Here is a 27,404-nt window from a genome sequence, read left to right as displayed (position 1 = left end):
TCACAGATTTGACATTTCCTGCTCTAGTCCAAAACCGTCGATTTCTTAAAGGAAAAACAACCGATTGTCCTGTGATATTTTAACCTGTATTTTGTTAAACCCTGCTTTTAAAATGCTCATTTTAATATGCACTTGATTGAGGATATTTGATGTCAAACAAATGTGATCAAATCGGCAGGAAATAACCACACGACAGCAAAAAGGACACGTTTCGTTACGTGGTTGCGTACACGGAAGCAGCTGTGTGAGAACGAGCCGATTCAGAAAACTGGACCTGACACTGGACTGAAACAACTGGATTGTGTGAAACTGCCTTACCACCGACACTAATAGCTAGGGGGCAGGTGGAGGATAGAGGGGGCCCGGAGAGAGAAGGACAAAAACGAACGCGACTAAGAAACTGGGGAATATGGTTGCGGAGGACGGGAATCAGGGACCGGGGAACCAGCAAAATGCCTCCTCAATGAACAGCCAGCATGACAGCGCCGAGACTGACGACGAGAACGTTAGCTCAGTGTTGCTGTACCGGCGCAGGCCCCGGCTATTCCACGGCACGATTCTACCATTTTTAGCCGTGCTGTACCCTGGGTGGTTGTACGTGTGGCTCGGAGTGTACGGTACTTCCGAGTACCCAGAAGCAGGCCTACTTGCTCTCGCCGCCATCGGGATCGCGCACGTCCTCACAGCGCTCTCCGGTTATTGGTCCGTGCACGCGCACTGTTGGCTCACCTGCTCCAAGGTAAAGTGGAGGGATCATCTGCAGTTGTTTTGGAATTAGGTGTTGGAGATTGAACTAACACTGCCCAACATAACTGGTGATCACTCTAGTTAGCATTATTTTATGCTCTACACAAGGACATTTTGAAATTGTGTAAGTGAGTTGTGCCCATGTCCAGAAAGTTTTGACCTGATTATAAGGCTGTGTCTGTCAGAGTATGTGAATTGCTCACATGCTGTGAATCGATGTGTATAAACAGGAGCCAGACCCACACAAGGCCACCCTGGCTAAGGTTATACCCACCCCCAACAACGGTTCTGCTGAGCTGGTACAACTGCAGAGCGACAAGGTGAATTTGCCTTGTTCCCCTGGCCTACACCTTGTTTATGGTTGTGTTCAATGAGGAGAAACGTTTGTAACTGTTGCAAAACGTTTTGCTACAGTGTGCTGTGCTGAACATGACCCAGGTACACTGGTTGAAATTTGTGGGCAATGCATGGCGTCAGAATGGTCCTCTTAACATCTCTATGCAAGTCAGTTATACTGCTTTTTGGATAGCACATTTTTGTGTGTGTGTGTGTTTTAACTCATGTACACGCTCGCTCTCTTTCTCTATCTCTCTCCTGCTCTCTCCTCAGGATGAGAATGGTAAGGGAATCCTTTCCTTTGAGTTCCAGAAGATCTGCTACATCTTCGACAGCAAGGAGAGGAAGTGTTTCCTCCCTGTGTCGTTCCCCGTCAGACAGCCAATGGGCTTCTTCCAGACCTGGCGAGGCTACCAGGAGGAGACAGACCTGCATTCCGCCGAGAAGCGCTATGGGACCAACCGCGCTGAGATGGTGGTGCCGGACTTCCTGGAACTCTTCAGGGAGAGAGCCACCGCTCCCTTCTTCGTCTTCCAGGTGTGTGCGCGTGTGCTTGCATATTTGCGTGCTGTTTTGTCTAGTAATATGACACGTAGTAACATCACTCTCAAGTCTCTTTCTTTCACTTTCTATATTGATCTCTTTAAGGGCATATGGGATAGTATTGACTCAATAATAATACCCTTTCAGTACTATCGTGCTAACCTGAACCGTACTGCACAAGCTCAGATATTTTCTTTTCACATGGTCCTTTCTAGTACAGTTCTAGCAACTATGGTGGATGCCGATGCGTCAACCAGGCCAGCTCAGTACCGCTCAACAGGTGTACAGATGGATGCTCTCTCTCTCCTCAGGTGTTCTGTGTTGGTCTGTGGTGTCTGGATGAGTACTGGTACTACAGCGTGTTCACTCTCTTCATGCTGGTAGCCTTCGAAGCCTCTCTGGTACAACAGCAAATGAGGAATATGTCTGAGATACGACGCATGGGGAACAAACCCTACATGATCCAGGTGAACTACTGTACCTTTATCGTAAATCATGTCGTTTGATATTTGATGATATGAACAGGTGCCTGTTCTTCTTGCTCAAGTGCAGATCAACAAATTCTTACCAGAGCCTTGTTATTTTAGAGTTGTAGAACGAAGGCCCTGACTTCCATTATATACTAGCATCAGACTCATTTACCCAGGGGTTCCCAAGCTTTTTTGGGCTGAGACCCCATTTTGGTAAACTTCTTTTGCGTGATGTAATGATGTAATCAACAGCCAATGTTTACTTCTTTATTTGGGTCTATGGCAAATCAGTCTGGCAGTACTTCAATCTGAGAGAAGTATGGTTTGAAGTGATTGAAATGCATCAGAAAATCATCAGCCAATAATTGTGTATGATCTTCTGTGTAGAAAAGAACACCATCATTGCTTTCAATTATGATAATCTTTTCTCCCAGAATATCCCCCTCAGTCTGATTTGGTGGCTGGTTCTGTCCACTCGGTTCTAACGAGTCATTCTTTTGTGCGTGGTAGAGGGAAACAGAAGACACATACTTGTTCCTGAGAGTCTTAGCTTGCAGGAATATGGTCATAATAGCCTATAGCTCATATCGTTCACAAGTTAGAGCCACAATTGGGGGAAACGGGGATACCTAGTCAGTTGTACAACTGAATGCATTCAACTGAAATGTGTCTTCTGCATTTAACCTACCTCTGAATCAGAGAGGTGTGGGGGGCTGCCTAAATCGACATCCACGTCATTGGCGGTCGGGGAACAGTGGGTTAACTGCCTTGATCAGGGGTAGAACAACAGATTTTTACCTTGTCAGCTCGGGGATTCGATCCAGCAACCTTTCAGTTTCTGCCTTTCGGTTACAGGCCCAACGCTACTACCCGCCAGGCTACCTGCCGCCCATGTAGGAGTTTTGCGACCCCTAGTTTGGGAAATGCTGCATTAACCAAATTATCGATTTGATCTGGATTTATATAGATCTGTCCATGTCGTGTTCAGTAGGGCACACCGTGTAAAATGTTTTGAAACGGAAACGAACATATATGTGTGTTCATATTATTGAAAAAGTGTAGCTAGTACCTCCCTATTTTACTGTGTCAAGACATTTTCTCCCTACTGAACAGGCCCCTGATATTTACACGTTTGTGCCCATGTTTCCCAACAGGTTTACCGCAACAGGAAGTGGAGGCCTGTGTCCAGTGATGAACTAGTCCCCGGGGACATCGTCTCAATAGGTAAAGTTCCATTGTTTGGAAGGCAGCCACGATTCGTCCTTTATTTAAAGGGCGAGATCAAGCTGATCCTAATTTATAGGCCTATTTCTATTTTGCTCTGTATTTCAAAAGTGTTGGAAAAACTTGTCAATAATCAACTGACTGGTTTTCTTGATGTCTATAGTATTCTCTCGGGTATGCAATCTGGTTTCCGCTCAGGTTATAGATGTGTCACTGCAATCTTAAAGCTCCTCAATGCTGTCACCATTGCCCTTGATTCTAAGCAATGTTGTGCTGCTTTTTTTATTGACTTGGCCAAAGCTTTTGATATTGTATACCATCCCATTCTCGTGGGCCGGCTAAGGAGTATTGGTGTCTCTGAGGTAGGTATGGGCGATATGGCCTAAAAGTAATATCTCTCAATTTTTTTGAGGTTTGGACGATTCACGATATATAACTCGATTTCTTGTTTTTCTCTAAACAAAATAAAAAAAGTCCAAGACATAATTCTTAACTGAATTTTCTTTATTAAAATAAAAAATATACAAGGCCTCAAGGCCTATTTGTGCAAAACAAATGAACAACACAAGTTAACAACACACACCCACACTTCTATTCTATTGTTTAGGAATGTTTGACCACTAGCTGTTTGAATATGTAATTTATAAAATCATTTTGATCGAAATGTATTAATTTAGTTAATTTGTTGTTATAATTTAAACAGCCTGTGGTTATTTCCTATTCGATTGGCAGAATGACACAACTACTAACACATTAGCTGGCCTGAACATAACTTTTTTGAATGCACTTTAATTATCCAATGTCATACTTACCGATGGCGAGGTGAAGCCTGTGCCCAAAGCACTGCAGGCGGGTCCAGTTGTTCAATCGCAATGCTTTTATCATGTTGCTCCTGCTGTCAGTTGTCATGTACACCTGTCGGTCTTCGCTCATCTTCCACGATGCCAGAGAGTCTTTGAGACTCTCTGGCATATTACTTCACCCGTATGATCATCGGGGAAGTAAGACGTCTGGAGGCAGACTTTGTGCAATTTCCAGTCTTCATTTATGTAGTGGACTGTCAAACTTAGGTATGGCTCTGACGTTCTATCTGACCATAGATCGGCTGTGGTGGAAAAATAAGAAACACTAGCCAGCTTCTCTGCCACTCTTTCGCAGGTAGCAGTGTATAATCGCGGCAGGGCTTCTTCTGTGAAATACTTACGTCTTGGCAGCAGATATTTGTGGCCAACTGTATCTAGCAGCTTTTTAAAGCCTGGCTTTTCTACTGTAAACATTGGAACCATATCTTTCGCTATTTAATACATCACTGCATCCGTGATCTCCTTCCGCCTCAAATTTTTCTTGTCATAAGGGATTACGTTTGAAAATGATGCGGCTATGGTAGTTTGTCTTTTAGCAGACGTTTTGGGAATCGGGTGACTGGAATCGGCATTGCGTAGTCTCACGCATTCCTTCCATTCCACCGCGTGTTTCAGTTGCAGGTGATGGAAGGGGTTGGCTGTGCTGCTGCTTTTCGTAGCAATTGTCTTTCGACACATTTTGCACAGGACATTCATTTGCTGAACATCAGACCTCTTAAACCCGAACCACTTCTATATTACTGAAAAAATCATTGCTGCCCTTTTGGGGGATGATTTCATCCTCATGACAGGCTAAGCTCACTTCCTCACTTTCCATTTTGGTGGAACGCTTACCGCCGCTACACTTCTCCGGGGTGGTAACAATTTGTGAAATGCTGTCTTGGGTTGTGATTGATGGATAACCTCTGTGCACGTGTTGTCACGCAATTTGGACATGATTCGTCATTGGACTGACAGAGAAGAGACAGTGAGATGCTGCATTTGTAAAACATTACAACATTATAACAGAGCCTCGATTCTTGCGATACAGGCATTTTCCATATCGCACTCGAATATATAGAAAAAACTCTATATATTGCCCAGCCCTACTCTGAGTGGTCTTTGGCCTGGTTTGCTAACTACCTCTCTCAAAGAGTGCAGTGTACAATGTCAGAACATCTGCTGTCTCAGCCACTGCCTATCACCAAGGGTGTTCCCCAAGACTCGATCCTAGGCCCCACGCTCTTCTCAATTTACATCAACAAAATAGCTCAGGCAGTAGGAAGCTCTCTCATCCATTTATATGCAGATGATACAGTCTTATATTCAGCTGGCCCCTCCCCGGATTTGTGTTAAACACTCCACATCAAGCTTTCTCTGCCCTTAACGTTGTTCTGAACACCTCCAAAACAAAGGTCATATGGTTTGGTAAGAAGAATGCCCCTCTCGCTACAGGTGTGATTACTACCTCTGAGGGTTTAGAGCTTGAGGTAGTCACCTCATACAAGTACTTGGGAGTATGGCTAGATGGTACACTGTCCTTCTCTCAGCACATATCAAAGCTGCAGGCTAAAAGTTAAATCTAGACTTGGTTTCCTCTATTGTAATCGCTCCTCTTTCACCCCAGGCTGCCAAACTAACCCTGATTCAGATGACCATCCTACCCATGCTAGATTACGGAGACGTAATTTTAGATCGGCAGGTAAGGTTGCTCTCGAGTGGCTAGATGTTCTTTACCATTCGGCCATCAGATTTGCTACCAATGCTACTTATAGGACACATCACTGCGCTCTATACTCTTCTATAAACTGGTCATCTCTGTATACCCGTCGCAAGACCCACTGGTTGATGCTTATTTATAAAACTCTCTTAGGCCTCACTCCCTCCTATCTGAGATATCTACTGCAGCCCTCATCCTCCACATACAACACCCGTTCTGCCAGTCACATTCTGTTAAAGGTCCCCAAAGCCCACACATCCCTGGGTCGCTCGTCTTTTCATTTTTTCTGCAGCTAGCATCTGGAATGAGCTGCAACAAACTCAAACTGGACAGTTTCATCTCCATCTCTTCATTCAAAGACTCAATCATGGACACTCTTACTGACAGTTGCGGCTGCTTTGCATGATGTATTGTTGTCTCTACCTTCTCACCCTTTGTGCTGTTGTCTGTGCCCAATAATGTTTGTATCATGTTTTGTGCTGCTGCCATGTTGTGCTGCTGCCATGTTGTGTTGCTACCATGTTGTTGGCATGTTGTGTTGCTACCATGTTGTGATGTCATGTGCTGCTGCCATGCTATGTTGTCATCTTAAGTCTCTCTTTATGTAGTGTTGTGTTGTCTCTCTTGTCGTGATGTGTGTTTTGTCCTGTATTTAATTTTTATTTTTAATCCCAGCCCCCGTCCCCGCAGGAGGCCTTTTGGTAGGCCGTCATTGTAAATAAGAATTTGTTCTTAACTGACTTGCCTAGTTAAAGGTTGTGTGTGTGTGTGTGTGTGTATATTTATACACACACACACACACACACACATATATACATACATACACACATTCATGTGTGTGTGTGTGTGTGTGTGGTATATGTTTTTTTTAAAAAGTCTGTTAACCCTTCCCGTTCCAAAGTATTTCCTCTGTCTAGAACCTGGCTCTTTCTCAAACCATCTTTCCTTAATTTCACACATCGTACGTCCTCGCCTCCTTTTTAAAATGCATTGGAGAAAAAGGGGAGGGACCTTGGACTTTGTCCTCGAATACTGTTGAGAAGGAGGCGAGGAGATGAGATGCGAGGAATCGTGGAGAGACTAATTGAGATCGAGCCCCAGCCAGTTTGACACAGTGTGAATATGACTTTGTCTTCCCCCAAGGATGCTCACACCAGGAGAGTTAAGTTCTGTATCTCCCCTGCAATAGCCTTCATTTCTCAGAACAAGAACAGACTGATGAGTTTCAGAAGAAAGGTCTTTGTTTCTTTCCATTTTGAGCATGTAAACGAACCCACGAATGCTGATGCTCAAGATACTCAACTAGTCTAAAGAAGGCCAGTTTTATTGATTCTTTAATCAGAACAACAGTTTTCACTAACATAATTGCAGAAGTGTTTTCTAACGATCAATGCTAATTGATAATTATAAACTTGGATTAGCTAACACAACGTGCCATTGGAACACAGGAGTGACAGTTGCTGATAATGGTCTCTGTACGCCTATGTAGATATTCTGTAAATAAATCAGCCATTTCCAACTACAATAGTCATTTACAACATTATCAATGGCTGCACTGTATTTCTGATCAATTTGATGTTATTTTAATGGACAAAAAATGTGATTTTCTTTCAAAAACAAGGACATTTCTAAGTGACCCCAAACTTTTGAACGGTAGTGTATATTTAATTATTTTTATAAAAGTTGTATTTCTTTTACCCCTTTTTCTCCCCAATTTTGTGATTTCCAATTGGTAGTTACAGTCTTGTCCCATCGCTGCAACTCCCCTACGGACTCGGGAGAGGCGAAGGTCGAGAGACATGCGTCCTCCATAAACACGACCCTGCCAAACCTCACTGCTTCTTGACACACTGCTCGCTTAATCCGGAAGCCAGCCGCACCAATGTGTCGGAGGAAACACCATCCAGCTAGCGACCGAAGTCAGCTTGCACGTGCCCGGCCCACCACAAGGAGTCGCTAGAGCGCGATAGGACAAGGAAATCCCGGCCGGCCAAACTCTCCCCTAACTCGAACCTGGGCCAATTGTGTGCCACCTCATGGGTCTCCCGGTCACCGCCGGCTGTGACATAGCCTATGATCGAACCCGGGTCTGTAGTGACGCCTCAAGCACTGCGATGTATTGCCTTAGCCCGCTACGCCACTCAGGAGGCCCCAACAAAGCAGAGTTAAAGATAAGATACAAAATTGTAAAATCTAAATAGTGACAAGAGGAAGAAATACACAGCGAATAACAAGTAAAAATAACATGGCTATATATAGGGAGTAGAAAATAAAATGTGTATAAATACAGGGAGTATCAGTATCCAGTCGATGTGCAGGGGTACTAGGTAATTGAGGTAGCCATGTACTGTACATATACAGTGCATTCGGAAAGTATTCAGACCTGAAGTCAATTTCGAGTCTCATAGCAAAGGGTCTGAATACTTATGTAAATAAGGTATTTCTGTTTTTTATTTTTATAACATTTTCAAAAATGTAAAAAAAAATGTTTTCGCTTTGTCATTATGTGGTGTTAGGTTCTAAATGAACCTAGTAAAACTCACAGACGATTAGTAAAGCTTAAAACAAGTTTATTCAGCTGCATAAGACAGAGACATGGTTCCACCAGTGGTAGTATATATATACCCCAATTTGGGTGACGTCCTCCTTTTCTCGAAATATGACATCTTTATTGCTAGGCAGGAAAGTAAGGGATGTGGGCCATAAACTGTTCCTTCTCCCTTAATGTGACCTGCTACATGATTGCCCTTCCTTTACTCAATACATTCCAAGCTTACAGATAACCATTCACTTCTGGTGTGGAAACTAGACTATGGCACTCAATATTTCAATAGGATACCTGATAATTAACAATATTTCAAGTTTATAGTCAGAACTCATCAGTGGTATTGTGTGTAGATTGATGAGGATTTTTATTTATTTAGTACATTTTAGAAGAAGTCTGTAATGTAACAAAATGTGGAAAAGGGTAAGGGGTCTGAATACTTTCCGAATGCATTGTAAGTAGGGGTAAAGTGACTAGGCAACAAGATAGATAATAGACAGTAGTAGCAGCGGCATACAGTAGTAGCAGCAGCATACACTACCGGTCAAAAGTTTTAGGACACCTACTTCCTTTATTTTTACTGTTTTCTACAGTGTAGAATAACAGCGAAGACACCAAAACTATGAAATAACACGAATGGAATCATGTAGTAACCAAAAAAGTGTAAAACAAATATATTTGAGATTCTTCAAATAGCCACCCTTTGCCTTGATGACAGCTTTGCACACTCTTGGCATTCTTTCAACCAGCTTCATGAGGAATGCATTTCAATTAACAGGTGTGCCTTGTTAATTTGTGGAATTTCTTAATGCTTTTGAGGCAATCAGTTTTGTTGTGACAAGGTAGGGGTGGTATACAGAAGATAGCCCTAAGATAGCCCTATACCGCCGCAGGAAAGAAAGACCCAGAGTTACCTCTGCTGCAGAGGATAAGTTCATTAGAGTTACCAGCCTCAGAAATTGCAGCCCAAATAAATGCTTTGCAGAGTTCAAGTAACAGACACATCTCAACATCAACTGTTCAGAGGAGACTGTGTGAAATCAGGCCTTCATGGTCAAATTACTTTAAAAAACTCTACTAAAGGACACCAATAAGAAGAAGAGACTTGCTTGGGCCAAGAAACACGAGCAATGAATATTAGACTGGTGGCAATTTGTACTTTGGTCTGGAGTCCAAATTGGAGATTTTTGGTTTCAACCGCCGTGTCTTTATGAGACGCGGTGTGGGTGAACAGATGATCTCCACTTGTGTATTTCCCACCATAAAGCATGGAGGAGGAGGTGTGATGGTGTGGGGGTGCTTTGCTGGTGACACTGTCATTGATTTATTTAGAATTCAAGGCACCCTTAACCAGCATGGCTACCACAGCATTCTGCAGCGATACGCCATACCATCTGGTTTGCGCTTAGTGGGACTTTCATTTGATTTTCAACAAGACAAAGACCCAACACACCTATAGGCTGTGTAAGGTCTATTTTACCAAAAAGTAGAGTGATGGAGTGCTGCATCAGATGACCTGGCCTCCACAATCCCCTAACCTCAACCCAATTGAGATGGTTTGGGATGAGTCGGACCGCAGAGTGAAGGAAATGCAGCCAACAAGTGCTCAGCATATCTGGGAACTCCAAGACTTTTGTAAAAGCATTCTAGGTGAAGCTGGTTGAGAGAATGTCAAGAGTGTGCAAAGCTGTCATCAGTGCAAGGGGTGCCTATTTGAAGAATCTCATAAACAAATCCAAAAATATTTTATATAACACTTTTTGGGTTACTACATGATTCCATATGTGTTATTTCATAGTTTTGACGTCTTCACTATTATTTTACAATGTAGAAAATAGTCAAAATAAAGAAAAACCCTTGAATGAGTAAGTGTTCTAAAACTTTTGACCGGTAGTGTATGTGGTGAGTTTGAAAGTGTGTGTTTGGGCATATGTTGTGTTGGTGTTAGTATGTGTGAGTGTGTGGGTAGAGTCCAGTGTGTGTGCATAGTCAGTACAAGAGTTAGTGCAAAAAAGGGTCAATGCAGGTAGTTCGGGTAGCCATTTTGATTAGCTATTTAATGTCGTATGGTTTGGTAGTAGAAGCTGTTCAGGGCCCTGTTGGTTATAGACTGTTCTCTCTACTACCGCACAGTCTATGGCTTGAATCTTTGACAGTTTTTGGGCCTTCCTCTGACACCGCCTGGTATAGAGGTCCTGGATGGCAGGGAGCCCGGCCCCAGTGATGTAATGGGGCATACGCACTACCTCTAGCGCCTTGCGGTCTGATGCCAAGCAGTTGCCATACCAAGCAGTGATGCAGCCAGTCAAGATGCTCTCAATGGTTTAGCTGTATAACTTTTTCAGGATCTGATGGCCCATGCCAAATCTTTTCAGCTCCTGAGGGGGAGGAGACGTTATTGTGCCCTCTTCACGACTGTGTTGGTGTGTTTGGACCATGATAGATCCTTAGTGATGTGGACACCGAGGAACTCTCGACCCGCTCTACTGCAGCCCTGTCGATGTGAACGGGTGTGTGCTTGGTCCTTCGTTTCCTGTAGTCCACGATCAGCTCCTTTGTCTTACTGACTTTGAGGGAGAGATTGTTGTCCTGGCACCACACTGCCAGGTCTCTGACCTCCTCCCTATAGGCTGTCTCATCGTCGTCGGTGATCAGACATACCACCGTCATGCTGTCGGCAAACTTAATGTGTGAACAGTCAGTACATGAGGGGATTAAGCACACACCCCTGAGGGGCCCCCATGTTGAGGGTCAGCATGGCGGATGTGTTGTTGCCTACCCTCACCACCTGGCGGTGGCCCGTCAGGAAGACCAGGATCCAGTTGCAGAGGGAGATGTTCAGTCCCAGGAACCTTAGCTTAGTGGTGAGCTTTGAGGATACTATGGTGCTGAATGCTGAGCTGTAGTCAAAGAACAGCATTCTCATGTTGGTTTGACACAGTATATATCTGTCTTTCTCTTCCCCCCAGGCCGCTCTCCCCAGGAGAACTTGGTTCCATGTGATGTGCTGCTGCTGAGAGGGCGCTGCATCGTGGACGAGGCCATGCTGACGGGAGAGTCAGTTCCTCAGATGAAGGTCAGACAGACGGGAAGCCTGTCCAGTACTATACTAGACTAGATAACAACCATGTAAAACAATGCAGTCTATCTGGACAATATACAGTGCCTTCGGAAAGTATTCAGACTTTTTCCACATTTTGTTGCGTTACACAGCCTTATTCTAAAATTGATTTAAATCGTTTTTTTCCTCATCAATCTACACACAATACCCCATAATGACAATGCAAAAACAGGCTTTTATACACTTTTGCAAATGTATAAAAAATCTAAAAACTGAAATATCACATTTACATAAGTATTCAGACCCTTTACTCAGTACTTTGAAGCACCTTTGGCAGCGATTTCGGCATCAAGTCTTCATGGGTATAATGCTACAACTTGGCACACCTGTATTTGGGGAGTGTTCATTCTTCTCTGCAGATCCTCTCATGCTCTGTCAGGTTGAATATGGAGCGTTGCTGCACAGCTATTTTCAGGTCCCTCCAGAGATGTTCGATTGGGTTCAAGTCCGGGCTCTTGCTGGGCCACTCAGCAACATTCAGAGACTTGTCCCGAAGCCACTCCTGCGTTGTCTTGGCAGTGTGCTTAGGGTCGTTGTCCTGTTGGATGGTGAACCTTCGACCCAGTCTGAGGTCTTGAGCGCTCCAGAGCGCTCTTCAACAAGGATCTCTCTGTACTTTGCTCCGTTTCATCTTTGCCTCGATCCTGACTAGTCTCCCAGTCCCTGCTGCTGAAAAACATCCCCACAGCATGATGCTGCCACCACCATGCTTCACCGTAGGGATGGTGCCCGGTTTCCTCCAGATGTGACATTTGGCATTCTGTCCGAAGAGTTCAATCTTGGTTTCATCAGACCAGAGAATATTGTTTCTCATGGTATGAGAATCTTAAGGTGCCTTTTAGCATACTCTAAGCGTGCTGTCGTGTGCCGTTTACTGAGGAGTGGCTTCTGTCTGGCCACTCTACCATAAAGGCCTGATTGGTGGAGTGCTGCAGACATTGTTGTCCTTCTGGAAGGTTCTCCCATACACAGAGGAACTTTAGAGCTCTGTCAGTGACCATCTGGTTCTTGGTCACCTCCCTGACTAAGGCCCTTCTCCCCCGATTGCTCAGTTTGGCCGGCCGGCCAGCTCTTGGAAGAGTCCTGGTGGTTCTAAACTTCTTCCATTTAAGAATGATGGAGGCCACTGTGTTCTTGGGGACCTTCAATGCTGCAGAAATGTTTTGGTACCCTTCCCCAGATCTGTGCCTCGACACAATCCTGTCTCGGAGCTCTACGGACAATTCCTTTGACCTCATGGCTTGGTTTTTGCTCTGACATGCACTGTCAGTTGTGGGACTCCAATCAAGTTGTAGAAACTTCTCAAGGATGATCACTGTAGATTGTCAAAACAATGGGAATGTTACTATAGATCATTCATAAAGACTTCATACGCATAGAATATCAAAGTTGCTCCACAAATCATTTAGCAAAATCATATGCTTATAAATCATAGGCTCCATTAATCCTTAAAAGTAGTTTTTAATTTGAAGTTCCACCATGTTGTGTGTTTAGGAGCCGGTGGAGGATCTGGATACAAAGAGGGTACTGGACCTTCAGGGTGATGCCCGCCTCCACATTATCTCGGGTGGGACTAAGGTGGTGCAGCATAGCCCCCCGCTCCGTGCCACTGTAGGACTCAAACGTCAGTTCCTACCTACTATGCTGTATATTATTCACTTATAATTATAAAGCACTTTAAATCTATATTTTGTTATCACTTATCAATATAAAAACAAATCTATATTTTAGATCAATTATGTTTCAACTGTCATCTCAGCCTCAGAATAGATGGATTGAATCTGCCCTTGTATCTATCTTGTCTCACTAAGAGCAAATCATAATAGTTTGTTTTTCTTATTTTTCATTTTTCTGCAGCTGTGGACAATGGCTGTGTGGCTTATGTGTTGCGAACCGGATTCTATACCTCTCAGGTGAGGGGCTGCTGCCCTTGACTACCGAACTTGTCCTATAAGAACCGCTTGTTTTCATTTTCTGTTGCAAAATGTTTGGCTACGGTGTTCAGTAATGAATACAACCCTGGTGTTGTTAACCACGCCTGTCTACAGGGTAAACTGCTGAGGACCATCTTGTTTGGAGTGAAGAGGGTGACAGCCAACAACTTGGAAACATTCATCTTCATCCTCTTCCTCCTGGTGTTCGCCATCGCTGCTGCTGGCTATGTGTGGGTGGAAGGTGAGGGATGCAGTGAACAACGCAACGAAATCAATCAATCAAATGTGTTTTATAAAGCCCTTTTTATGTCAGCAGTTGTCACAAAGTTCTTCATTCTAAACCCCATGGAACAGGCAATGCAGAAGCACAGTTAGTCCTACTTAGAGCATTTCTCCATTATACAGTTTGTTTATATCATGGCGGTAGTTTATTAGCCAAGAGACAATTTAAGGAGAGATTCTTGTACTCACTAAACATTTTTACTGAACATTGACAGTCTTGCCGAAGGGCCCTATTCATAAAAAAAAAAACATGACTTAAACACAAATTCCTCCTTTATAAAATGCTATAAAACAAATAGGCCCTGAAGTCAGGAGAGAGCAGCAGGTTTTTCTTGACTACATGCAGTATAACTTTATTTATTAATATTAATAATCAGGATCGGTACATCCGAACATCACACCTGCGGGACAGGTACAGGATGGCAACAACAACTGCCTGAGTTACACCAGGAATGCACAGTCCCTCCATCAGTGCTCAGACTGTCCGCAATAGGCTGAGAGAGGCTGGACTGCGGACTTGTATGCCTGTTGTAAGGCAGGTCCTCACCAGACGTCACCGGCAACAACGTTGCCTATGGGCACAAACCTACCCGTCGCTGGACCAGACAGGACTGGCAAAAAGTGATCTTCACTGACGAGTCGCGGTTTTGTCTCACCAGGGGTGATGGTCGGATTCGCATTTATCATCGAAGGAATGAGCGTTACACCAAGGCTTGTACTCTGGAGCGGGATCGATTTGGAGGTGGAAGGTCCGTCATGGTCTGGGGCAGTGTGTCACAGTATCATCAGACTGAGCTTGTTGTCGTAGCAGGCAATCTCAACGCTGTGCGTTACAGGGAAGACATCCTCCTCCCTCATGTGGTACCCTTCCTGCAGGCTCATCCTGACATGACCCTCCAGCATGACAATGCTACCAGCCATACTGCTCGTTCTGTGCGTGATTTCCTGCAAGACAGGAATGTCAGTGTTCTGCCATGGCCAACGAAGAGCCCGGATCTCAATCCCATTGAGCACGTCTGGGACCTGTTGGATCGGAGGGTGAGGGCTAAGGCCATTCCCCTCAGAAATGTCCGGGAACTTGCAGGTGCTTTGGTGGAAGAGTGGGGTAACATCTCACAGCACGAACTGGCAAATCTGTGTGCTCTCCCCTGCAGGAACTAAGGACCCTAGCAGGAACCGGTATAAGTTGTTCCTGGAGTGTACTCTCATCCTGACCTCCGTGGTTCCACCTGAGCTCCCTATAGAATTGTCTCTGGCAGTCAACACATCCCTCATCGCTCTGGCCAAGCTCTGTGAGTCAACAGTGTGTGTGTGGCGGGCGGGGTGGTATGTGGATGTATGTGTTGTGAAAGTGGTTCTGAAACTGGCATGGTAATGTTTTCTAGTACTTAATGATGCCAGTCCACCTCGCTGTTCTGCTTTTTGACTCATCCCTTTCTTTCTTCTCCCTTTCATAGATGTGTTCTGCACTGAGCCCTTCAGGATCCCGTTTGCAGGCAAGGTGGAGGTGTGCTGCTTTGACAAGACGGGCACCTTGACCAGCGACCATCTGGTTGTGCAGGGGGTCGCAGGCCTCAGGTACACTTTATTTTTTTAGATTTTCCAGTATGATCCATTTCTTTGTTGCAAAGTTTTACAAAGACAGACTGGACCTGATGATATTAAGACATTTGAAAGGATTCATAATGGCATCATAATGCATTGTAACGGTCTGGGTTAAGTAAAGTGGCTACCAATGCCCTTATGCGCTGGTGTCATACTGTGAGTATTGTCATATTGAGGAGTGACATTTACAGAGCAACTGACACGTTTTTAGTATTATTTAATCAAATTAAAATCTTTGGAAGAATATGAAGTTCGTTTTTACGTTTGTTTGTAAACCTTTTCTAAACTCCTCCAGAGAAGGGAAAGAAGTGATGCCTGTGTCAGAGATCCCAGTGGAAACGCATCGGGTGGTTGCTACGTGTCACTCACTAGTTACCCTTGACGACGGACAGCTGGTAGGCGACCCCCTGGAGAAGGCCATGCTCACTGCTGCTGACTGGACCCTCACTAAAGGTTTTGTGTGTGTGTGTGTGTGTGTGTACACCTCAGGATTTTTGCTCTGTCTCCTCTTTGTACACCAGAAGTGAAAGTGTGTGTCTCCATATGTTTGCATCATATCTACCCTTCTGTCCCTCTCTCTGTGGTGTAGATGAAAAGGTGTTTGCTCGCGGTATAAAGACCCCAGGCCTGAAGATCCACCAGCGGTTCCACTTTGCCAGTGCTCTGAAGAGGATGTCTGTCCTCGCCTCCTATGAGAAACTGGGCTCCACTGACCTCTGCTATGTCTCCACTGTCAAAGGAGCTCCAGAGACACTCAGGGACATGGTAAAAATCATTGTTTTAAATAGAATACTAACATTTAATGTATAATTTAATATACAGTTGAAGTCGGAAGTTTACATACACCTTACCCAAATACATTTAAACTCAGTTTTTCACAATTCCTGACATTTAATCCTAGTAAAAATTCCCTGTCTTAGGTCAGTTAGGATCACCACTTTATTTTAATAATGTGAAATGTCAGAATAATAGTAGAGAGTGATTTATTTCATCACATTCCCAGTGGGTCAGAAGATTACATACACTCAATTAGTATTTGGTAGCATTGCCTTTAAATTGTTTAACTTGGGTCAAATGTTTCGGGTAGCCTTCCACAAGCTTCCCACAATAAGTTGGGTGCATTTTGGCCCATTCCTCCTGGCAGAGCTGGTGTAACTGAGTCAGGTTTCTAGGCCTCCTTGCTTGCACACGCTTTTTCAGTTCTGCCCACAAATGTTCTATAGGGTTGAGGTCAGGGCTTTGTGATGGCCACTCCAATACCTTGACTTTGTTGTCCTTAAGCCATTTTGCCACAACTTTGGAAGTATGCTTGGGGTCATTGTCCATTTGGAAGACCCATTTGCGACCAAGCTTTAACTTCCTGACTGATGTCTTGAGATGTCGCTTCAATATATCCACATCATTTTCCTGCCTCATGATGCCATCTATTTTGTGAATTGCACCAGTCCCACCTGCAGCAAGGCATCCCCACAACATGATGCGGCCACCCCTGTTCTTCATGGTTGGGATGGTGTTCTTCAGCTTGCATGCCTCCCCATTTTTCCTCCAAACATAACGATGGTCATTATGGCCAAACAGTTCCATTTTTGTTTCATCAGACCAGAGGATATTTCTCCAAAAAGTACGATCTTTGTCCCCATGTTAAGTTGCAAACCGTAATCTGGATTTTTTATGGCGGTTTTGGAGCAGTGGCTTCTTCCTTGCTGAGCGGTCTTTCAGGTTATGTCGATATAGAACTCATTTTACTGTGAATATAGATACTATTGTACCTGTTTCCTCCAGCATCTTCACAAGGTCCTTTGCTGTTGTTCTGGGATTGATTTGTACTTTTCGCACCAAAGTACGTTCATCTCTAGGAGACAGAACGTGTCTCCTTCCTGAGCGGTATGACGGCTGCGTGATCCCATGGTGTTTATACTTGCGTACTATTGTTTGTACAGATGAACGTGGGACCTTCAGGCATTTGGAAATTGCTCCCAAGGATGAACCAGACTTGTGGAGGTCTACAATTTTTTTTTTTTTTAGGTCTTGGCTGATTTCTTTTGATTTTCCCATGATGTCAAGCAAAGAGGCACTGAGTTTGAAGGGAGGCCTTGAAATACATCCACAGGTACACCTCCAGTTGACTCAAATGATGTCAGTTAACCTATCAGAAGCTTCTAAAGGCATAACATAATTTTCTGGAATTTTCCAAGCTATTTAATGGAACATTCAACTTAGTGTATGTAAACTTCTAACCCACTGGAATTGTGATTAAGTGAAATAATCTGTCTGTAAACAATTGTTGGAAAAAGTACTTGTGTCATGCACACAGTAGATGTCCCAACTGACTTGCCAAAACTATAGTTTGTTAACAAGAAATGTGTGGAGTGGTTGAAAAAAATAGTTTTAATGACTCCAACCTAAGTGTATGTATATTTCCGACTTCAACTGTATCTTTATGGTCATTTTAATACATGTCTACTGTACTACACTTCATATAGAAGTACATCATCTCAGTGTTGAGTAGATACGTCATTGCTGCAGTTACAACCTGCTTATTACACTTTCTTTGCGTCATTATCATTGTTCTAACCATTTGTTTGTTTTTGTAGTTCTCAGAGTGCCCAGCCAGCTATGACCAGGTGCACAGGGAGATGTCCAGAGAAGGGGCCAGGGTTCTGGCCTTGGGATACAGAGAGATCGGACACCTCAGCCACCAACAGGTAACTCTACCTGTCCTGTCTAATTCACCTATCACCTACCTGTCCTGTCCTATCTAACTCAGGGTTTCTCAAACTTTTTGCGGCCGGGGACCCCTTTTGTGATAGCAAATTCATCAGGGACCCCCTCATAATCAGAACACAACTCACGTGAGATAAAAAGATAGCATACAGTGAGTTTTACTATGACGTCGGTTGTACATGGCTGGACGACCCAAATTTTGTGCCCTGGAAGACCTGCCTCTTAGCATTGGAGAGAAAACGTTCGTTTTCAAGTACATTTCCTGCAATTCTACACATTTTGTCATGTGGCAGAGATAATTGTTGTTATTGCAGATTTAAAGCTAATATCCTGCAACGCTACATATTCCATGGGGCAGAGCATTTTTCCATGGGGCAGAGAGGAAAAACGTAGCAATTTTAAAGCTTAAATGACAGTTCACTTGTGTAAAAACATTACAATAATACATTTGGGGAAAATAAGTATTGAGTTGAGAAATTGATAATTGGTGGAGTATATGTTAGCCTCCCAGGCCCATGTTGCCCAAGGTTAAGAACATAAATTGTAGATTAATAATATTACATTGTATTGTATAACACTCTCTATACTTATTCCATGGATCCCTTGGTCAAAATTTGTTACATTTGGGGACTCCCGGGTGGCGCAGTGGTCTAAGGCACTGCATCGCAGTGCTAGCTGTGCCACCAGAGAATCTGGGTTCGCGCCCAGGCTTTGTTGCAGCCGGCCGCGACCGGGAGGCCCATGGGGCGGCGCACAATTGGCCCAGCGTCGTCCGGGTTAGGGAGGGTTTGGTCGGCAGGGATATCCTTGTCTTATCGCGCACTAGCGACTCCTGTGGCGGGCCGGGCGCAGTGCACGCTGACCAGGTCGCCAGGTATACGGTGTTTCCTCCGACACATTGGTGCGGCTGGCTTCCGGGTTGGATGTGCATTGTGTCAAGAGGCAGTGCGGCTTGGTTGTGTTTCGGAGGATGGATGGCTTTCGAACTTCGCCTCTCCCGAGTCCTTACCGGAGTTGCAGCGATCCAATTGGATACCACGAAATTGGGGAGAAAAAGGGGTACAAAATAAAAGTTTATTAGGTACACCACCATGTTCACGAAAATAGATCGCTATATAAAGCAGGCAGTGCTTCGAGGCATTTAGTTACTGTTCGATTGAACGTTATAGGATGGGCAAAACGAGTGATCTAAACGACTTTAAGCGTGGTCTGATCGGTGGTGCCAAGTGCGCCGGATCCATTATCTCAGAAACGACCGCCCTCATGCACGACAGAATGGCGCGACAAACAAAGAACATCCAGTTAGTGGTCGAAAAGAGCTCGTTGATGAGAGAGGTCGAAGGAGAATGGCAATAATCGTGCAAGCTATCAGGCGGGCCACAAACAGGCAAATAACGGCGCAGTACAACAGTGGTGTGTAGAACGGCATCTCAGAACGCACAACTCGTTAATCCTTGTCATGGATGGGCTGTTGCAGCAGGTGACCACCCAGATGACCACTTCTATCAGATAAAAACAAGAGGAAGCAGGTCCAGTGGGCACGCAATCACCAACACTGGACAATTGAGGAGTGGAAAAACATTGCCTGGTCCAACGAATCCTGGTTCCTGTTGTGTCATTCTGATGACAGAGTCAGGATTTGGTGTAAACATAATGAACCCATTCTGCCTAGTGTCAACGGTACAGGCTAGTGGTGTGGTGTAATGGTGTGGGGGATGTTTTCCTGGCACATGTTAGGTCCCTTGATACTAATTGAGCAACATGTCCATTCCCCAAAGAGTTCAGGCTGTTCTGGATGGGTGTACCTAATAAACTGTCCTGTCCTGTCTAATTCACCCGTCTTGCCCTGTTCTCTCTAACTCACCTATCTCACCTACTTGTCCTGTCTAACTCACCTAACTCATCTATCGGTCCTGTCCTGCTCTGTGTGAGGGGATGAGTTTCCCGAAAGCCTCATAGTTAACGTGGCACGCTATTTCAATACTCTCAACAACCCAGCTACTCAGCCGAAAGAGAGGGTGGGGTAGTTCTGGGTCTTCGAGATAAATAAAGTACCACGTTAGCTGCAAGGCTTTAGTGAACCTCAGCCAAGCGGTTAGTTGAGGGTGTCTCTCTTTTACAGCAGGGGTTGGTTGTTTGTGTGAATGGGTGCTTTGTGGCTGTCTGTACAGGTGCGGGAGGTGACTCGTGATGCTCTGGAGTGTGACCTGCAGTTTGCCGGCTTCATGGTCGTCTCGTGTCCCCTGAAGACCGACAGCAAGGCTGTCATTAAAGAGATCCAGGAGGCATCGCATCATGTGAGGAGGCTGTCTCAACACACTCACGCTCACACACATTCACACAGATTACAATTATTACAATAATATCAGGCACATCCATGCACGCAGTCACTCAGTCACGCGCACACACTATACACCAGACATACACATAACCCTCCTCTCCTCCGTCTCTCCCTCAGGTGGTGATGATAACAGGCGACAACCCTCTAACAGCGTGCCATGTGGCCAGAGAGCTCCACTTCATCCAGAAGGAACACACACTCATACTGCAGGCCAGACCCAACCAGGGTAGGGAAAACTAAGAGCCAATTTATGCTTGATCTGAAAACTATTCTGTCAGTTTTCACTCCAACCCTAATCTAGTGCACCTGATTCTAATAGCTGGTTGATAAGCTGAATCAGGTTAGTTACAACTGGGGTTGGACAGAAAGCAGACAGGACTGTAGCTCTCCACGAACATGGTTGGAGGGCTCTGTACTAGACTAATCTACAGACTAATCCATTGATGATATAGCCATATGATTGTTGTAATGAAGGGATTTATAGTGGACCGTGCATGTGTTGTAGACCTGGGTCAAATGCATATATATTATACTTGAGCTGCACTTGATCTACTTCGCCCCAGTACAATGGAATAATATGCAAACCAAATCAAGCGCACCTTAAGTACTTGAGACTATTTGACATAATATGTATGTTTTTAACCCAGGTGTAGTGTGTCGCTTTTTTAAGAATGCCCTATAATACGGTAACTTGTGCCGTTGTTCCTTCCAGGTGAGTGGCAGTGGGAGTCTATAGACGGCAGTGTGTGTGTTCCGCTGCCCCCACCATCTGTCCCCTCGTTGGTTGATCAGTATGATCTGTGTGTGACGGGGGAGGGGCTAACCAGACTGACCAGTGACACCCGGTTGCTCCACGCCCTCCTGCCGCATGTCCGGGTGTTCGCACGGGTCAGCCCTAAACAGAAGGTCAGTCTCCTTGCCTCCATATAGACGTTAGCTATGTCAGAAATGGCACCCTACTATTTTTCTAGTGCACTACTTTTGACCAGGGCCCATAGGACTCTAGTCAAAAGTAGTGCACTATACAGTATAGGGATTAAATAGGGTTCAATTTTGGACACTGCCACTGAATTCTATTTTTGTGTCAATAAAGCTTTGTTTGATTTGATTACCTTTCAATTCCAATTGTTCTTATTTTACAAAATTTTTGTTGATGTAATGAATTTATTAGATAATAAAAAATGGACTACATATATTCTTGAGTGTACAAAACATTATGAAAACATGCTCTTTTCATGACAGACTGACCAGGTGAATCCAGCTGAAAGCTATGATCCCTTATTGGGGAGTGTAGATGAAGGGGAGGAGACAGGTTAAATAAGGATTTTTCAGCCTTGATACAATTGAGACATGGATTGCGTATGTGTGCCATTCAGAGGGCTACCGGGCATGACACAATATTTAAGTGCCTTTGAACGGGGTATGTTAGTAGGTGCCAGATGCACTGGTTTGTGGTTTTTCATGCTCAACAGTTTCCTGTGTGTATCAAGAATGGGGGGGGGGGGGGGGGTGCAACTCAATATTAGGAAAATGTTTTTCGGGTTTTGTACACTCGGTGCACAAGCAACACTCAAGAACTGGCGGTATATTTTGAGGCTAGTTTTGTGCTAACTGTGTGTATTGTTATTGTGTTGCAGGAGTTTGTAATCACTAGTCTTAAAGGATTGGGCTATACAACATTGATGTGCGGAGACGGGACCAATGACGTCGGAGCACTCAAACACTCTCATATCGGTGAGGTCACTTGACATGTCACTCAAAGCTGTGCACAATATTCAGCAACGTTAACGAACACACCTGTCTTAGACCATGATACCTTCAATTCAACCTTTATTGTCTCAGTAGGGAAATTTATGCCATCCTCTTATCATAAACAATGTCGCTATATGTGTGTCATTTTGTGACCATTCTCTCTCTCTCTCTCTCTCTCTCTCTCTCCCCCCTCCCCCTACCCTCTCTCCTTCCCTCCCCCTTTCCCCCCATCAGGTGTGGCTCTGTTGGCCAACGCTCCAGAGCGTATGCCTGAGAGGAGGAAGAGGGGCAGAGAGAAGGAGACCCCAGCAGCCGACTCCAGACCCTCCCTACCTCCGGTCACCAGCTCAGGGGTCAAACTGACCTCCAGGGCAGCCAGGCAAAGGGTCATGGCCCAGAGAGAGGAGCAGCTAGCTGCACAGAAGGTGGTGCGTGTGTGTGTTGGGGTAGGGAGAGAGGGAGAGGTGATTGCGCGTGTTGTTAACCATTTGGTGTTTATTCTGTTGTAGGAGAGGATTAGTCAAGTCTTAAGGGAGCTGGAAGAAGATCAGATACAAGTAGTGAAACTGGGAGATGCCTCCATTGCTGCCCCCTTCACCTCCAAATTGTCCTCCATACAGTGCAGTGAGGAACATACACACACATAATCAATACACATTTTTTTAAATTTTATAAAATGTGTTTTTGTTTACACCCACACTGTATACAAACACAAATTAACACAAACTCTCGCTCGCTCGCCCACTCACTCACTCACTCACTCACTCACTCACTCACTCACTCACTCACTCACTCACTCACTCACTGTCTCTCTCACTCACTCACTGTCTCTCTCTCACTCACTCACTGTCTCTCTCTCTCTCACTCACACACGGTCTCCCTCTCCCTCTTTATCACCTCCTCCTGCCTAGTCTGCCACGTGATAAAGCAGGGCCGCTGTACGCTGGTGACCACACTACAGATGTTTAAGATCCTGGCGCTGAACGCCCTGGTGCTGGCCTACAGCCAGTCTGTCCTCTACCTGGAGGGGGTCAAGTTCAGTGACTTCCAGGCCACCCTACAGGGCCTGCTATTGGCCGGCTGCTTTCTCTTCATCTCCAGGTCAAAGGTGAAAGGTCACATGGAGGAAAAAATACTGTAGTGCTTTCTCTTGATAGTTTTTCTTCCTTCAGTTCCTTGTGTCCTCTCCTCCCTGCCTCCTTCCCTGCCTCCTCAAAACGTCAGAGGGAAGCGTTTATTTTCCTTGAATCCTTTCATCAGTTCCCGACAGACATTTTTTAGGAGGAAAGGACATAAGGAATCGAGGAAAGAGTATTAAGAAAGAACCTGTGACATCCATGTAATGCATGTACTGTAGTTGTGATTGGTAGGAAACCATATCATTATGTAGCCCTAGTGCTAACAGGTGTAGTTTCAAGTTAAGCCTCTAACTCAACTTAGGGGGTTTTCCCATTAAATTCGGTGCCCTGGTCCGTTTTCCTGGAGAGTGTGAGAATTCTACAAAATAAGTTTTGCTTTCACAAGACCTGAAAATAACCATTTCAGGGTGCGATTAGCAAGACGCACATTCTACATGACGTTAGCGAGCTAGCTTGTTTACAATTGGCAAAAAGTTCCATGTGACTCCTGATACTCTGGTCCTGGATCTTGGACCCGTTACAAATGCAGGTCCAGGATTCGTTTTAGCCAGGATTAATTTGTGTTTCACACATGCTTTATAGTGCGGCTCAGGGCACCAAACGCTCCAGGAAATGGATCATACAGGGGAGATGTGAAAGCGCCCTTTTAAGTTTTCATCCTATTTTCTCTTGTCCTGTCCAGCCCCTGAAGACTCTGTCTAAAGAGCGGCCCTTACCTAACATCTTCAACCTGTACACTGTTCTGACAGTACTGCTGCAGTTTGCTGTTCACTTCTGTAGTCTGGTATACCTGTACAAAGGAGCGCAGAGCAGAAGTCCTCCAAGGTACACACACATGCATACACACATGCAAGCGTGCAAACACATTCTCTCTCACACACACACAAACACACACACTATAGATACCTACAGACTTGCTCATACTGTATTTGCGCCCATACAGTACTAACCGTACATGTTCACCTTACAATTATTGACATTGTCTTGTTTCCAACCAGTCCAAATATCCCCTCTCATAATCCTCTGTCTGTTGTCCTTTATCTTTTAGGGCGGAGCGGTTTGCGGACCTGTACAAAGAGTTTGAGCCCAGTCTCATCAACAGCACAGTGTACATAATGTCTATGGCCATGCAGATGGCTACCTTTGCCATTAACTACAAGGTACTGCTCATCCTCCTCCATGTCTTAGGTTTAATGTAGCCTTCATGATCCCTTATAAGGCCTTTCTTTGCATATAAAATATTTTTGAGGCTTCTATATAGGGCTTATGAAGGCTTCATTAAGCCTACATAAGGGATACCTAATAAAAAATGTGGCCCATTTTCTATACAATGGATAGACTATGCAGTACTTATCCTAGCCATCATTGAATAACACATGTATTCCACTAATACTGTGTGTTTTTCTAGGGCCATCCTTTCATGGAGTCTCTGAGTGAGAACAGACCGCTGCTATGGAGTATCGCCCTTTCAGGTCTGGCCATCGTGGGCCTTCTCTCAGGATCCTCGCCTGAATTCAACGAGCAGTTTGCTCTTGTAGATATACCAACAGAGGTCAGCATATATTATACAGATGTCGGATCTTAATTTGATCACAAAAATGTCCTGCTCATTAGGAAATTCAAATGAGCTTCGTGATTTATAGTAGTTATGTTAACTGAAAAGCAGCAGTTCTCTTTCTCCTTGCGGGAGCAGTCGAGTTTTTCAGACCAGTGGGGCTATATTTGTTCATATTCTGTAGGCTAACCATTAGCCTATCTATTGTCACATAATGAAAGGTGTGAAAACCAATAATAGGCTACTGTTTGTTTCACAGTCTATTGTTGCTTGCTAGGTCTGTGCATTTTCTATTAATCAATTTAGCATACCTTATATTATTTATAATTATGTTTTATGTTGGATGTGAGCTCACAATCTAATTGTTATTTGTCCGATGATTTATTATTTCTTAAAGGTATTTTTTAAAGAGTGTGTTTTTCGTAATTGTTTTGCTTTTATTGAAGAGGCAGTGGGATGGATTTGAAACAATGCCGACACAGGCATATCTGTCCCGGGGTCAGATATGTAGACGCTGTAGACGCTGGACCACACAGGCACTGAGGCCACCAATAATTGATTCTGCCTATTGCTTGCCTTGAACATATAATAAAACAATTGATAAAAAAAAAGGATTTTCCCTAACAAAAAATACATATAGCCCCAACAAATATTTAAATGTTTTATAATCCACATAAGAATTCACACGAGACGCACTGTTGCCTGCATAGAGCCTGCATAGGCTCCTTGAACTGGCACACCGTGAACCTGCAGGCTAAGATACATTGTAGGTACGCTATTGCATTGTACATAAACATTGCTTCCAGCTGCCCCCTGGCGGTGATTCAAAATATTTCTTCAAACATTCAACTCCTGCTTGATTATTTTCCTCCTGCAATGAAACGGGTCAAATTAAGATCCAATATCTGTACTTTCAGACACATTTTGTGTGATTGCTTTGATGTATTGCTTCATAACTTGTTATAACCTTTTTATAATGAATTAACAAAGTTTATAGTAATATGTTTGGAAGTTCTCCATTTAACTGCTTTTTAGTCCAGGACTAGGCTTAATCTGTGTCTGGGAAAACGGCGCAAAAGGATGTATAAATTATTATAATCTATGTGTTTTCTCCCTTGCAGTTCAAGCTAGTCATTGCCCGCGTCCTAGTGGTTGACTTTGTCGCTGCCCTGCTGGTCGACCGCGTTCTGCAGTTCCTGCTGGGAAAAGGAACCCTGAGGCTGCCTTCCTGAATCGCCATGCCAACAGCTGCCTTGAGCAACCAGCTGCCCTCAGCAACCAAACTGTAAAGGGAGAGGTTTGAGGAGACTTGTGGAGGGAGGAAAAGATTGAAGGCTGATGTGACGCACAAGACAGCTGAGGAGATGGACTAGGCATGTCAGGCAGACACGCAGTACTGCTGCACCACACCCCTAAATGTTACCCCATCTCTCTACTGTCCTGCTTTGTCCCTCTGTTCCCCCTCTTCACTAATGTATTTAAAATTATATTTATTTTATGCTAGAGACAAACTTGGCCTCAAATGGTATTTGCTTTCTTTCGAATACTTTGAGCGTTTTGGTTGATCCTGCCAGGAGCCCCAGATAAGCAGGGTTTGGACTTTTGGGACTGTTCCGTTGCGCCAGGCAAGCTGAAACAAGTGCAGCTAAAGTATTTGAAAGAAAATAAATACTATTGGATACCCAGGTCTAGTTAGACTCCCCCTCTTGCCTTCCCGTTCCCCCTCTCCATCCCTCCCTCTATCACTGAAGGCCAAGAAGACAGCAGTATTGTGTGGCGTTTGAGATTGTGTGCCGGCCCATGTGAAATGCACACACACACACAACAGGGCGTTCTCCAAGAGAATTGCGAAGTGTTTGATTTTTTTCCATTTAGTTTTTTCTTCTTCATTTTGTAAAAAGATAAAACTCTTACTGACTTATAAAAGACCAAAAAATACAAGTGGTGCTTTTTTTGTCAAGTGCTACTTTGTCATGTTCCATTGGTGCACTGCCTACTATACCTACATAGGGGTTGAACATATATTTTTTAAGTGATGAGTGAGCTGCATACATTTGAACTGGAAGTCAAGTTGAGGCCACAAGAAAAGCCTTCAGATCCTTTTGTTTTATGTTTGAGAGGACTTTAAGTCCCGTGTGGCTCGCTTGGTAGAGCATGGCACTTGCAATGCCAGGGTTGTGGGTTCGATTCCCATGGGGGACCAGTATGAAAAATGTATGCACTCAATACTGTAAGTCGCTCTGGATAAGAGCATCTGCTAAATGTAAAAATATCTGGTGCACTCTTGCTTGCTACACTGGCAATCTATTGTGACAGATTAAAATCTAGTAGTTGATTTTGGTGATGAGATTACTATACTGACAACAGAGGTGGGATGATGTCATGATGAATGTGGTACGGGCCACCCATAAACCAAAAATATAAACGTAAAGTTTTGGTTTCATGAGCTGAAATAAAAAATTTGATAATCATCCCTGTTAGTGAGCATTTCTCCTTTGCCAAAATTATCCATCCACCTGACAGG

General features: G+C 44.3%; 1 protein-coding gene across 3 annotated transcripts; it reads left to right on the top strand.

Annotated features, from left to right (window-relative positions):
- Positions 1-41: 41 nt before the first annotated feature.
- On the top strand, positions 42-27,351 carry LOC115196093 (manganese-transporting ATPase 13A1). Of its 3 annotated transcripts, none has more exons than XM_029756653.1 (25): positions 42-739; positions 978-1,067; positions 1,357-1,620; positions 1,938-2,093; positions 3,251-3,320; positions 11,397-11,503; positions 13,043-13,172; positions 13,406-13,461; positions 13,597-13,723; positions 14,919-15,056; positions 15,222-15,342; positions 15,665-15,822; positions 15,959-16,134; positions 17,964-18,074; positions 20,265-20,390; positions 20,552-20,660; positions 21,147-21,340; positions 22,072-22,168; positions 22,421-22,611; positions 22,696-22,810; positions 23,098-23,294; positions 24,008-24,150; positions 24,374-24,485; positions 24,734-24,877; positions 26,002-27,351. In XM_029756653.1, the coding sequence occupies exons 1-25, from the start codon at positions 410-412 to the stop codon at positions 26,110-26,112; spliced, it is 3,573 nt and encodes a 1,190-aa protein (XP_029612513.1). In that variant the 5' UTR covers positions 42-409; the 3' UTR covers positions 26,113-27,351. The 3 variants fall into 3 exon arrangements, with proteins under 3 accessions (XP_029612513.1, XP_029612504.1, XP_029612523.1); XM_029756644.1 differs by having other exon boundaries at positions 22,421-22,614; XM_029756663.1 differs by lacking the exon at positions 978-1,067 and having other exon boundaries at positions 22,421-22,614.
- Positions 27,352-27,404: the final 53 nt, after the last annotated feature.

Source organism: Salmo trutta, chromosome 1, assembly GCF_901001165.1.
Source record: "Salmo trutta chromosome 1, fSalTru1.1, whole genome shotgun sequence".
Lineage (NCBI taxonomy): Eukaryota > Metazoa > Chordata > Actinopteri > Salmoniformes > Salmonidae > Salmo > Salmo trutta.
Note: the sequence above shows the minus strand (reverse complement) of the source record. Positions and strands in the feature narration are given on the sequence as shown.